Raw genomic sequence first — 15,299 nt, forward strand, 5'->3', positions numbered from 1 at the left:
TTGGTTGCCTCCCACCAGGTATGTGCTCTGACTGGGAAATGAACCCTTCAATGCAATGCTCTAACCACTTAGCACACTGACCAGGGTGTCTGATGAGCAGGTTTTACTCACAAAACTTCTGACATGAAATGTATATGGGTTTTCCATTCCAAATAATTCTCCAATTCTCTGCAGACAACAACTGGGTGCCCTACAATTCAATTCAATACTGACACTAACTACCAGGAGTTAACACAAACCCCACAGGTTCAGTCCCACAAAACTGCATGCACTTCAGAAACCAGTCACAAATCCTAGGTGGCCACTTGTGCTTCTGACCAACTGGCCATAAATCCAGGGTTTCCATGAGCCCTCCTCAGGTTCAGTTATGTGCTAGAATGGCTCCCAAAACTCAGGAGGCACTTTACTTATGTTTCCTGTTTTATTATAAAGGATAACTCAGAAACAGTCAAATAGAAGAGATGCATAGGGCAAGGTATGGGGGAAGGAAGCTCTCTGAGCCACCATCCTACCCTCCTAGCACTTCAATGTGTTCAGCAATCAGGAAGCTCTTTGAACCCAGTTTTATGAAGGTTTCATTACGTAAGCATCATTGTTTAAATCATTGGCTATTGGTGATTGACCTCAATCTCTAGCCCCTCTCACCTCCCCTGAGGTTAGGAAGTAGGGCTGAAAGTTCTAAACTTCTAATCAAGGTTAATAAACCTGGAGACAGATTGATCAAGAACAAAAGAACACAAATTACCAATATTAGGAATAAAGAGGTGTTACCATTACAGAGACCACAGACATTAAATAGATAAAGGATTATGAACAACTTTATACCAATAAATTCAATAACTTGCATAAAATAAGTATCTTTAAAAGCTATGATTACCAAAACTAAGATAAGATACAATAGAAAATATTGGCTCTGGCCAGTTTGGCTCACTGGTTAGAACATAGGCCCGTGGATCGAAGGGTCGTGGGTTCAATACCTGGTCAAGGGCACATACCTCGGTTGCTGGTTCTATCCCTGGGGTGTGTGTGGGAGGCAAGAAATCAATGAGTCTCTCTCATGTGGATGTTTCTCTCTCTCTCTACACCCGCCCTCTCCCTCACTTCCACTCTGTCTGAAAATCAATGGAAAAAATATCCTCGGTGAGGATTAAAAAAAAGAAAAAGAAAAGAAACAAAATTGATTATCAAATTCTTTCCCAATTTCACTAATGAAATTTAACAAATATTTAAAGAGCAGTCTTAAACAATACCAGTCTTATACAAACTGTTTCAGAAAATGGAATGGGTCCTTTCTAAATTTGTTTTATAAGGCCTGAATAACCCTGATAACAAATTATACATAAATATCCTTTAAGAACACAGACTTTTTTTATTCCTTAAAACATTAGCAAATTGAGTGTAGAAACATACACAGAGGATAATGTATTATGAGTAAGTGGGGCTTTTCCCAGAAAGGCAAGTTTAATATTTAAAAATCAATCAATGTCATCCATCACATTGACAGAAAAAAAGCTGTGATCACATTAACAGATGCAGAAAAATATTCATGACTTAAAAAAATCTTTCAGCAAATCAGGATTAGAAGTAACTTCCTTAATTTGATAAAGGGCATCCATAGAAATAATCAGGTAACATATATTTAATAGTGAAATATTGAATGCTTTCTCCCTAGGATTAGTTACAAGGCAAGGATGTTTGCTTTAAGCATTTCTATTTAACATTATATTGGATCTAAGGCAGTGCAATGAGGCAAGGAAAAGAAATAAAAGTCATATAGATTAGAATGGAAGTAAACTGTCTCTATTCACAGATAACATGATTGTTTACATAGAAAAATCTTAAGAATCTATAAAATAAATTCATTAAAAAGTATAATGTCATTTATGTAATGTTCTAAAATACACAAAACGAGTTTATATTGAAAAAATCAGAAGGTGTGAATGGAGGTGGCGAATAAATGGGAAGAATGAGGAGACTTGGGGGGTAATGGTAATATTTTATATCTTGCTGGAGTTTGGATTACACAGATGTATACATTTGTCAATTCTCATTGATTGGTACTCTTCACTGTAAGTAAAATTTTGTCTATTAAAGTATAAGCAAGTATTGAATTATAGTTAATGATATGCATGCTGATGAGCTTAAGGGAAAAGTTGTTGATGTCTGCAACTTTAAAATAAAAAATAAATAAGACAGCCCTAACCGGTTTGGCTTGTGGATAGAGCATCAGCCTGCGGACTCAAGGGTCCCAGGTTCGATTCCGGACAAGGGCATGTACCTTGGTTGCAGGCACATCCCAGTAGGGGGTGTGCAGGAGGCAGCTGATCGATGTTTCTCTCTCATCGATGTTTCTAACTCTCTATCCCTCTCCCTTCCTCTCTGTAAAAAATCAATAAAATATATTTAATAAATAAATAAATAAGATGGATGGATGGATAGATATGTGATTAACATTAAACATCTATAATAATAAAAGCGTAATATGCTAATTAGACTGGACAGCTGAACGACCTTCAGACGTCCTTCTGGACAACCTTCCGGACAAAGCTAGGGCTGCAAGGGCCGAGGCAGCCACTGTGGCTTGCGAGGGCTGAGCCCTTTGCGCAAATTTTGTGCATTGGGCCTCTAGTTAATCTATAATTGCAGACCAACAGAACTTCTAATGCAATGGAGTTTTCTAAGATAATGGAAATGTTCTATATCTGCACTACCTAATATGCTAGCCACAGGTCACATGTGGCTAATGAGCACTTGAAATGTGGCTAGTGCAACTGAGGAACTAAACCTTAAATTTATTTAAATTTAGTTAGCCCACATGTGGCCAGCATAGACAGAGAACATTTCCATCACTGCAGAAAGTTCAGTTGGGCAATGCTGGTCTAGAAGTATAGAAAAATGTTGAAAATAGTGATGATGAAAACAGACACCGTTCTTTTGTTCCTCACATGAGAACAGTGTTTCACCATTAATATAATATCTACAGTTGGTTTCTAATAAATGTTATTTATCTATATTGCTTTATAGCTTCTAAAGCATTTTAACAGATATGTATTTAATCCTTTCACAAATCCTCCACTATATGTAGCTGAGAAAACAGAAACTGAGAGTTCAGTTGTAATTTACAGAAGTCACCAGCTAGCAAGTGGCAGAGTCTTGACTTGGATTTTCTGTTTGGAAATTCCCTATTTTATAGACATTATCAAATAACAACCACTGTAATATCCTCACCAATGATCTCATGATATAAAGTGTACTGATCAGTTAAGAAAAAGGTTGTGAAACCTCGCAAATGATTTATCCTCAATAACTTTTAACAGTTATTTTGATATGAGAAACAAAAGTTTGACAATTGACAATGAAGATATTTTAGGAATCATAAAATTGTACAGTCTGTATTATAAACATCTACATGTATAAGTAAAAATTTAGAGGTTTATGTTTTGTTTTATAACTTCTAAATCCACCCAGGTTTTTATCATTTATTTTCTAATTGTGTATTACAATTAAATCCCAAATCATTAACATCAGGAAAAATGCCCACTGTCTTAGGTGTTTTGGCAGAGATTTTTAAAAATAAATCAGCCATATAATTATTATGCTCACAATCTGTGAGCATAAGATAGAAATGCAATAAGCAAAGCTCTAATGACACTTGTACTTTATTTTTGCATAGGAATTACACTGTCCTATTTGAGACTGTCAGTATTTTTAAATGTTAAATGTGTTTTTGAAAACAAAAGTTTATTTTTTACTGTTATACATTCAGTGTCTCCTAGAACAATGTCAAAGTAGATATTTAATAAATATTTGTTAAATGAGTGAACAAACAAATGGATGGATGGATGGGATTAGGAAGAAGACATCTGCAAACTGGACAGACAATGTAACTGCTGTGGGTTTACTATTGTTGCCAATGTTTTTAAAAAATGTTTTATTTTTCAATTAAGTTTACACTCAATATTATTTTGTATTAATTTCAGGTTTCAGGTGTACAACATAGTGGTTAGACAGTTATATACTTTACAGTGTTCCCCCTGATACTTCCAGTACCTTCCTGGAACCATACATAGTTATTACAATACTAGAGGCCCGGTGCACAAAATTCGTGCAGGGGTGGGGGTCCTCAGCCTGGCCTGCGCCCTCTCGCAATCCAGGACCCCCCGGGTATGGTCCTTAGGCCTGGCGGGCGATCAGGACCTATCCGGGCTTTCCTTCCCCTGGCTGCCGGCAGCTGGCCCTGCCTCCGCCGCTGCCACTGCTTGCCATCTGCGTGGCACTGCTCCTCCCACCCCACCGTGGGTCGCCTCCCTCTGTGGACGACAGGCGTGCAGTGCAATCACTTGGCTGGCCTGGGCCTCCCTCTGCAGGGCGATCGTGGGGCGATGGCGGGCCTCCCCCTCCCCCCTCCCAATCACATCATACCTGCGTTGGCTGGCCTGGCGTCAGTGCGTGTCATAGCGTGGTTGTCTGGAAGGTCGTTCTGCTGTTCGGTCATTTGGTTGATTTGCATATTATGCCTTTATTATAATAGATAAGAAGAGTGATCTTTTACCTAAACTACCTATGTCCTGTAGAATATTTGGGAGATTTCAAGTTTGACATTTGGCTGGCAGTTGCTGCTGACATGGCCTTCCCAGACAATCCCGCTTCTCCCGTTTGAGTCTGAGTCCCTAGAGACTCGCCCGGATCTGGAGCTCAGAGTCTGAGACTCCCTCCTGATTGAAAACGACAACCGCGCCCTCAGTCACCAGCCCGCTCTGTGCGCGCACCTCTGCACCTTTGTATTTTCCACACTGTGCCTCCTCTGAGCCTCGGTATGCTGTTCTCTTTCCTTCTAGTTGAAGAATCTCTCCTCAGCCAGCCTTCCTGTGGTTCTGGGTGATGTCTGTTCCGTCTTTTAGTTGTATTTTTGAAGTGGTTGTTTGCGGCAGCAATCTCCGGTGTTTACCTATGCCGCCATCTTGGTTTCTCCTATCCTCAATAACTTTTAACAGTTATTTTGATATGAGAAACAAAAGTTTGACAATTGACAATGAAGATATTTTAGGAATCATAAAATTGTACAGTCTGTATTATAAACATCTACATGTATAAGTAAAAATTTAGAGGTTTATGTTTTGTTTTATAACTTCTAAATCCACCCAGGTTTTTATCATTTATTTTCTAATTGTGTATTACAATTAAATCCCAAATCATTAACATCAGGAAAAATGCCCACTGTCTTAGGTGTTTTGGCAGAGATTTTTAAAAATAAATCAGCCATATAATTATTATGCTCACAATCTGTGAGCATAAGATAGAAATGCAATAAGCAAAGCTCTAATGACACTTGTACTTTATTTTTGCATAGGAATTACACTGTCCTATTTGAGACTGTCAGTATTTTTAAATGTTAAATGTGTTTTTGAAAACAAAAGTTTATTTTTTACTGTTATACATTCAGTGTCTCCTAGAACAATGTCAAAGTAGATATTTAATAAATATTTGTTAAATGAGTGAACAAACAAATGGATGGATGGATGGGATTAGGAAGAAGACATCTGCAAATTGGACAGACAATGTAACTGCTGTGGGTTTACTATTGTTTCCAATGTTTTTAAAAAAATGTTTTATTTTTCAATTAAGTTTACACTCAATATTATTTTGTATTAATTTCAGGTTTCAGGTGTACAACATAGTGGTTAGACAGTTATATACTTTACAGTGTTCCCCCTGATACTTCCAGTACCCTCCTGGCACCATACATAGTTATTACAATACTAGAGGCCCGGTGCACAAAATTCGTGCAGGGGTGGGGGTCCTCAGCCTGGCCTGCGCCCTCTCGCAATCCAGGACCCCCCGGGTATGGTCCTTAGGCCTGGCGGGCGATCAGGACCTATCCGGGCTTTCCTTCCTCTGGCTGCCGGCAGCTGGCCCTGCCCCTGCCACTGCTTGCCATCTGTGCGGCTCTCCCCCACCCCCTCAGCTGGTTGCCTCCCTCTGCAAGTGACAGGCTTGGCTGGACTAGGCCTCCCTCTGCTCGATGATCACTGGCCGTCCCCGCACACCTGCCACAGCGTCACTGGCTGGTGGCCTGGGCCTCCCTCTGTGGGGTGATTGATCGCCCCGCAGAGGGAGGCGGAGGCCCTGCCCTCCCACCGCAGTACCACCGGCTGGGTAGCCTGGGCCTCCCTCTTTGGGGCGATTGTGGAGCACACCCCCTGACCCCCGATCGATTGCCTGCCGGCCGGTAGCCTGGGCCTCCCTCTGCGGGGCAATCAATTGTGGAGTCCCCCCATACACCCCCTGACCCCCGATCGATTGTCCGCCAGCCGGTAGCCTGGGTCTCCCTCTGCGGGGCAATCAATTGTGGAGTCCCCCCATCAATCGCCCCACAGAGGGTGGCCTGGGCCTCCCTCTGCAGGGTGATTGTGGGGTGATGGCGGGGTCCCCCGACCAATCGCATCGCACCCACCTTGGCTGGCCTGGTGCCAGTGTATGTCATAGTGTGGTCGTCTGGAAGGTCATCCATATGGTCATTCTGCTGTTCAGTCGTTTGGTCGATTTGCATATTACGCTTTTATTATAGACTAGAGACCTGGTGCACAATATTTGTGCATGGGTGGGGTCCCTAGGCCTGGCTGGCGACCATGGCCATCAGAGCTAGGCCAATCAGGGCCAGGCTGGAGAGGAGGCGACGGTCACTGGGCTGGGCGTGAAAGGAATGGATGCCAGATGCCAACTCTGCCATTGTTGGTGCCTCGCCACCACGCAGTTCCCTCCTCCTCCATTCCCTCCTCCTTCACTCCTCCTTTGCTTGCTGCCCTGCTGCCACCGAGATGGGTGGGCAGCAGGCCGACTGAGGCCTGCTGGCTGGGGGAAGGGACGGGGCATGGGAGGTTGACTGCTGGCCCCATGGAAGGTGCCAGCCCTTGACCCCCCTGGGAAAGGGGACACGTCAGCCGTCAGCCACCCCCAGTTCCCATCCAAGCCTGGGGCCCCGCCCCGATCAGGTGATCGGGGCCTGCTGGCTGGGGGGAGAGAATGCGGTAGGTTGGCCGGCTAGGGGAGGTTGGCAGTGGGAGCACACTGATCACCAGGGGGCAGCTCCTGTGTTGAGCGTCTGCCCCTGATGGTCAGTGCACATCATACAGACCAGTTGTTCGGGTCATTCTGGTCGCTTAGGCTTTTATATATATATAGATTATTGACTATATACCCTTTGCTGTACTTTATATCCCTGTGATTATTTTGTAACTACCAATTTATACTTCTTAATTTCTTCACCTTTTTTACCCATTCCTCCAACCTCCCTCCCCTCTAGCTCTGTGTGTGAAGGTACTCCTAGTTTTCTATGAACCAGTTATATATCACTCCAGGGTAATCCACAAATTAGAAAACATTATGGCATTCTGTAATGAAAATTTAATAAAAGTGAGATGCAGATTCACTTTAAAAATCTGAGCTTGAAATTTAAAAATCCTAAGTCCTGTTAAACAATTCACATCTGTAGGACTATGCTGTTCCATTGTTGTTACTTGTGACACAAGGTATCTTTCCCAGTGATTACAAGGTTTAGAAGAGTTTGGGCTGTTTCATACACTCTTCTATCTTTCCCAGCACCTCTCACAGTGCCTGTCACGTAGGAGATATTAAATAAAGGTTCACTTTATTTGTAACATTTAAAAACCTTTCAGGCTTTATTCACAAATCTCAAGAGCACAGTTTCATATTTTTATATTTTCAAATCAGTTAAAATGGCCTTCAGTAAAATATGGTGCTTTGCACATAGCAGGCCCTTGATTTTAAAAATTGACATGCAATGATTTGTGGCTTCCTGTCAAGATGGCGACATTGGTAAACATGATACTCGCATCCTCCCACAACCACATCAAAATTACAACTAAACCACAGAACCACCATCATTCAGAACTGCCTGAAATCAGGCTGAATGGAAGTCCTACAACTACAGAATTACAGAAGAAGCCACACTGAAACTGATAGAAGGGGCAGAGTCATAGAATGGGTTGGTCTGACACCTACGTGTGGCATATTTTTAATCGAGAGGGATGTTTTGGCTGCGGAGGTCTCTGCGAGGAGCAAGGGGTCCTAGCCCCACACCAGGTATCTGAGGCCAGGATTCCAGTGCCAGGAAGAGTAGTCCCATAACTTCAGGCTGTAAAAACCAGTGGGGATTGTGGCTGAATGACACAGGCTACTAGAGTCCCAAGCAGTTCCTCTTAAAGGGATGGTGCACAGACTTACTCAGACTCACTCCTCTGAACTCCAGCGCTTGGGCAGCAGCTTGAAAAGATCCAGGGACACATGGGGAGGAACTAAATTGTCTGGCATCAGGGCAAGAATTGGGGGAAAGTTTTGTCCCAGACAAAAGTGCTGGCAGAGGTCATTGTTGCTTTGCTGAGACCTCCTGGCTCCAGTACCAACAGGCATTTGTCATATCCAAGTCTCCATCAACCTGGCCCAGACTGTTTGCCAGGCCCCGATAATTCCCTGAGACACTGCTCCACCCAATTAGTAATCTCACCCAAGCTGTTTGCAATGGCTTTTCCATATGAATGGCCTGTCCTAGCTCAGGCTTCAGACTTTCCTAAACTTTCTCAAACAAGCAGCAGCTGGCATCAGCGTGCCCCATACCTCACGATAAGTGGCCCCAGGCCTGGCACTAGCAGTAACCTGCCTTGGTTCACAGCTTGGTCTCTCCTGGGAACCTCCAAGGCCAATAGAAATAGCAGCCATTTGCAGATCACTCTATAGCTCGTGCTGGGTGGCCCCGGCAGTAGCTGACTTTGCACCTCCAGAGAGTCCCCAGAGCCAGTGCATCCACTGTTCATCTTCAGACCAAGTCAGATTACAACCCTACCACATCCATTAGCAACACATTCAAGGGGTAGATTTGGAGAGGACCAAAGCCCCATTGAAGCAAGCCTCTCCTATATAGCAGCTCTTCTGCGGTAGTTGCAACTGGTCCTTACAGCCAATTGGCCTGGAAGTCAATCCCTCCCAGTGATGCCAACAGCAATGAAGGCTCAACTACAACAGGACAGTGCACACAGCCCACACAGGAGTGCACCTAGAGTGCCTAGCTCAGTGATTGGTGGGGCTGAGCCACTGGGCCCTGAAGGACACCTATCACACAAGGCCACTCTACCAATTCCAGGAGACATAGCAGCTCCACCTAATACATAGAAAAAAACACAGGGAAGCAGCAAAAATGCAGAGACAAAGAAACAAATGAAAGAACAGAAGAAATCTTTAGAAAAAGAACTAAATGAAATGGAAGCAAGCAAACTACCAGATACAGAGTTCAAAACAATGGTTATAACGATGCTTAAGGAATATAAATGGAAACTTCAAGGAACTTAGTGAGAAGATCAATGACATAAAAAAGGACCAGTCAGCCTGGCCAGTGCAGCTCAGTGGTTGAGTGACAACCCATGAACCTAGAGATCACTGGTTTGATTCCCAGTCAGGGCACCTGCCAGAGTTGCAGGCTCGATCCTCAGTAGGGGGTGTGCAAGAGGCAGCCAATCAATGTCTCTCTCTAATAGACATTTCCACCTCTCTATCCCTATCCTTTCCTCTGTCTCTAAAAAAAAAAAAAAAAAAAAATCAACACATATTAAAAAAAATTCATTCAATACCACATTAATAGAGTTAAATATGACAGTCTCCTCCAATTCTACCCATTTTTACTCCACACCCATTGATTACTACTACTAACAGTTTAGTGCCTTTCCTTCCTGTCTTTTTTAAATGCCTTCAAATAAATAGGTGGACACACACGGACACGTTTTTATCCACATGGAGTCAGATGTGTATTTTTCTGCTAGTGGTTCACTGCCCCCTACCCCCATCCTCGCCCTATGACGCCCTATGTCAGTATGTATAGCTCTATCTCATCCTTCTACAGTTGTTTGGTGCTAGACATCAAATGGATGAACCATAATTTATTGAACAACATTCCTGGGAACTTAGGGTTGTCTCCATTTTTAAAAAAATCTAATCGTTGTAGATGAAATGGGAGAGCCTGATTGGCATTTATAACATTGTTTCTAGGGAATAAATGTTATGGTTCTTATCAACATTTTTTTCAAATCTTAACTTCTATTAAAGGTATTTTTATCCAAAACCAGGTAAAAGTCAAAGTCCTCACAATAGGTCACAAGGTTTTACACAACGTAGCCTCTTCTTCCTCCCTCTTCAGAGTCAGACTTCTCCTGGCTCATTCCTCTCCTGTCACCTTGGTCTCTATGCAATTCTTGAAAACAAACCAGACCACTCCAGCCTTAAGTCTTAGGGCCTCAGTGCTGGTGAGCCTATTTAAAATTGCAACTGCCTCCTCATCTCATTTTCCCTGCTCTATTTCCTATAGCATGTACCACTTTCTAAAATACTATACTTCTAATGACTTACTATGTTTATCATTTTTCTTTCTTCTCACCATCCTCACAAGGACAGATTTTTAATATTTTGTTCATTACATAGTAAATATTTGTGGAATAAAGACAACCATTTCCTGAGGTAGTACTTTGAATCTCAAAACTAAATTTATAGCACCACCTAGTGCTTGTGGAAGAATGTGCTGATTAACCCTGAGATTTATTTGCACTAGCCATGGTTTACTCAAATTCTCACTATTTTTTTTTTTTAACTGCCCTCTGTGGTTCTGCAAAAATTAAAATGTTTTCAATGATTAAACGGTATGAAACACACTGACTTCTCTAAGGGCCACCTCTTTTCCACTAACCTGCCCCAGAATTCTAGTGGGGGTACGAGTATCATTAAGTCATGTCTTTTCAACTTAGGGCATCTCTTCCTCCTCACTGCCAAAACCCCAAAACAGGACAATAGCCTTTGCTGTTTTGGTACCGACAATTGTTCTCCAGAATATCAAAATACACATTTATTAATTTAAACATTTTTGTTTTGGCTATAAAAACCCCCTAAGTCAAAGTGATAAAACACTAGCAAAGGTAATGGTAATGTTTAAAATAGTTTCAGGATTCTCTAAAAGAGTGAGCACCATCTTCTAACATAGGAAATATTGGTTTCTTTAGATATGAAAAAAGGGAAAATTAAGAAAACAAAGCTGCCTTAAAAGCATTAAAATATTTAAGATTAAATTAAGCTAATTTTTATTGAATGCTTATTGTACTTAGGACTATTTTGAAAACTCATTAATCATCTTCACAATATTATAATGTAGGTTCCCTATATTAGGCCCTATTTTTCAGATGACAGAATGGAGACACAAAGTCACAAAACTAGTAAAGAGTACAGCCAGGAATCAAAGATAGCTAGGCTGGCCTAAGCTTTTATCCATCTCCCCACAGAATTGAGAAGGACTCTGCTTTGATTCAAAGTTCTTGGCCTGGCCAAAGAAATAAATTTAGTAATGTCCTTTTCTTCCAAAAAGGAATCAAGGCAACCATAAAAGAAACAGAAGCATATACAGTTATTCTAGGAATAAAGTTCTTTGTACAGCCAAGAAAGTGGAAGCTACAGAATTTGCCTTTCATTTTAAGGATGCTTGGCAAAGAGCAAAAGCAATTATCAACATCAAGGTCAAAGGTAGAGGGTGGTTTGCAGTGGCACAGTGAAGAATCTGTTGGTTCTTGCTGCTCATCCACCTCTTTTTGAAATCCACTCCTCAGAACTTTTGAGTCTACCCTCAGATTGCCCAAAGCAGTGGTCGGCAAACTCATTAGTCAACAGAGCCAAATATCAACAGTACAACGATTGAAATTTCTTTTGAGAGCCAAATTTTTTAAACTTAAACTATATAGGTAGGTACATTGTTATTAACTTAATTAGGGTACTCCTGAGGCTTAGGAAGAGCCACACTCAAGGGGCCAAAAAGCCGCATGTGGCTCGTGAGCCGCAGTTTGCTGACCACGGGGTTAGAGCATTGTCCTGATATACCAAGGTTGTGGGTTCGATCCCCAGTCAGGGCACATACATTAATCAACCAACGAATGAATGAATAAGTGAAACTATAATTCAATGTTTCTCTCTCTCTCTTCCTCTCCCGTTCCTCTTTCTCTAAAATCAATAAAAAATCCCACTTCTAGGAATATACCCTAAGAAACTCAAAGTGCCAATCAGAAAGAATGTATGCACCGCTATGTTCATAGTAGCACAATTTACAATAGCTAAGGTCTGGAAACAGCCCAAGGGCCCATCAGTAGATGAGTGGATAAAAAAGCTGTGTACATTTATACCACGGAATACTATGCAGCAGTAAAAAAGAAGAATCTCTTACCCTTTGAGACAGCATGGAGGGACCTGGAGAGGATCATACTAAGTGAAATAAGTCAGTTAGAGAAAGACAAGTATCACATGACCGCACTCATATGTGGAATCTAATAAGTAACAAAAACTGATGAACGGACTGGATCCAGAGACATGGAAGCATGGAATAGAGTGCGGAATCTCAGAGGGAAGAGGGGGTTGGGGGGAGAGAAGGCAGGTAATCAACCAAAGACTTGTATGCATATATGCATGGCCCATGGACACAGACAATAGGGTGCTGAAGGCCTGGGGCAGAGGGGAGGGGGCGGGCCAACTGGAGGAGTCAATGGGGGAAAAAAGAGATCATATGTAATACTTTCAACAATAAAGAATTATATTTAAAAAATTTAAGAAAACAATTATCTGTTAAAGTGAGTCCATTAACAAGTGATTTACTAGCTAACATCCAGAATTATTTGCATTATACATTATACTTTTAAAAGGAGTATGAATTCCTCAGAATTTCAGATTTATTGGTTCTTTTGGGGGATATTTGTGAAGATGAGGCTTCCCCTACTCTCCGGGTGATTCTGGAAATGGTGCCCCTGTCCCTATTCTCAGCTGGAATCTAGGACTTTTTTCCTAAATGTTTACTTGACTCTAAATTTTCTGAAATACAAGGCTATTTTGGACTGGAAAACGGTTCTTCTCCGTTTTGGATGGAGTTTTTCAACTTGTGCTTTGAGGATCATTTGCTTTGACTCACGTGGGGTAACTCCCACCCCATTTCTGACCTCTGGCATCAGAACCTTCCAGCTGTGCTAAGAAATATGTATTCTAACAACCTTCCCCAGATGACTTGTATGACCTAGGGGGATAATTTTGAAAAGTAAAGTATCAGAATCATTTGTGTTGTTAGATTCTTTCCTATTACAGACCACAGACCAGAACTTCAAGGAGTATCATGTAAAAACCCAATTATAAGATCAAATATAATTTTAGGAGACTAATAATTAACAAATCTATTTACAGGATTGTATGTCCTTTTATTGCAAATTACAGGTATGAAACGTCTCAAAGAATTGTGTGGTGAATGTCGTTTAATCCTGCCTTGCCTTCCATAAAATTAACCAGCTGGCCGAAGTTTTTACTATGCTCCCCAGTAACCCCTGAGGCATTCTCTCTGAACAAGCCTCATTTCCTGTGTAAAAGGAACTGAGCTTGGTCAACTGTACAGAATCTAGGTTGATTAAACTTAAATTGGTTGTCAGAGGAGGCTGTAATTCTGCAGTTGTGGAGATGTTTTAAAATAAAAAATACAATAATCTTTTTGGATGAGCAGGGTATATAACAGTAGCCTAGATACAGGATCCAAACAGAAGACCTGTTAAGATTCTTTTTAGTTTTATGATTTGACTAAACTGCCTCTCCATTCAATTGAATGTCAACTTGTTTTTTTGTTTTTTGTGTTGTTGTTTTTTTTGTTTTTTAATCAGCAGAGCCCGGTAAGAATTCCTTGTCCCTCCTTGGTCCCTCCTTGATAATATCGTAGCCTTTTGAGAATCCATTACAAAAAGACAGTTTAGATGCACATAACACACAAAGGAGGAAACCATTGAACTTGATGAGAATACCCCACCCAGATCATTCAGTTACCTAATGGAATTTTTCACTGAAATCATTGGGTTTGGCCAACTGGCCAACTCTCTTCAACAACACCACAGAATGACTCTTCTTCCTCACACTTGGTTTTCACTGGTCACTTTCTCTTGATTCTGGGCAATCAGAAAAGGCCGCTGCCTTGCTTTTCCCACACTTACAATCTAAGTCACAGCTGCACGAGGCAGGTCACTTACCTTGCAAGTCTTCCTCGGTAGAGCCAGGCTGCACGCCCCTGGGCTGCCGGAGTGAAAAGAAATCGGGGAGGACCGACCGGTTGCTGGGACCTGGAGGTGCTGTGGGTACATCCCAGCAGCTGGGAACCAGCAGCGCTGGGTAAGGCCGGACTCCAAACACCTTTCAAAAACTAAAGGCCTCTTCCAGAGGGTGACTAGTTGATAAAAAGCAATCCAAGGGGAGAGCTTTTCGTTAGAGTTTATAACATTATACTTCTGTGAAACCACTGCAAGTCTACCTGGGAAAACATTGAAAACCTGACTTCATCCTTCTTCAGGAGGCCGTGGGAAAACCTGGCTTCGGTGGAAAATGAGTGCCTTCCATTCCCGTCGCTGTAGCTGGGTTTGCTCCCACGCACCGGTGGAGCCAGGCAACTGATCATCTTTATACTCAGCATTTCTTGACTGAAAATGGGATGGGCTGGTGGGGCGAATGTCTGGATGTGTAGGCAGCGCTGTGATCTGCCATTTCATCTGCAAGGAACGCTCCTCGGGCCACAGGGAGCCACGCCGGCAGCGTGCGGCCAGGCAGGTGGATGGGGAGGCGGCACGTCCGGTCCAGATCCAGTCCCGAGAGCGGCCTGCGCCTTCTCCACGGTAAAACCAGGGGCCCAAGAAGCTACTTAAAGCTTCTTCCAAAACTTTCCCACCAAACGCAAGTGCTGGTCAGTCACCAACATAACTGACTAGGGAATTCTGATTTTTAAAAGGTGTTTTCATTTGTGATTTTAAAGAAATATGGACGTCTAAATCGTGGCTTGTCAGTCCTTCAAGACCAGGTAAGAATGGATGATTTTGGCGACAAGGTCACATGTTTTAAGCTGAATAAACTGATATCCAAATGTCCAGAAAAATAATGTAGAATCTACTGTCCACGAATCAGCCGGGAAAGCCCGGTGAATGACACGACCTCGGATCCCACAGACCTCTGAGGTGGCCAGCACCGTTGTGCTGGAGGGGGAGGCTGGACGCTTCGGGGAGGGTCGGGAAGGTTCCGTTTGAGACACTAAAGGAAGGCAACAGCACAGGGCCTCTTGCATGGTCTCTGACGGAAAATGCTGAGGGAGAACTAAAGCCGCCCCCAATTCCCCAGTGTGGTCCTCACTCGAGGCTCCGGTTCTCGAGGCGCGCGCGGCGATGGGAGACGGCGCCCCAGTTACACCCAAGCGCGAA

The 15,299-nt window shown here is 42.6% G+C and overlaps 1 protein-coding gene across 1 annotated transcript in view; it reads right to left on the reverse strand.

Moving 5' to 3' along the window:
* The window catches only part of IL17RD (interleukin 17 receptor D), a 116,941-nt gene extending 101,649 nt beyond the window's left edge, over positions 1-15,292 (reverse strand). Inside the window, exon 1 of the mRNA XM_005868432.2 lies at positions 14,088-15,292. Coding sequence (XP_005868494.1) covers positions 14,088-14,198 — 111 coding nt within the window. The 5' untranslated portion in view covers positions 14,199-15,292. The remainder of the gene's footprint in view (positions 1-14,087) is intronic.
* Between the last annotated feature and the right edge of the window lie 7 nt (positions 15,293-15,299).

This window comes from Myotis brandtii, unplaced genomic scaffold (genome assembly GCF_000412655.1).
Source record: "Myotis brandtii unplaced genomic scaffold, ASM41265v1 scaffold268, whole genome shotgun sequence".
Classification (NCBI taxonomy): domain Eukaryota; kingdom Metazoa; phylum Chordata; class Mammalia; order Chiroptera; family Vespertilionidae; genus Myotis; species Myotis brandtii.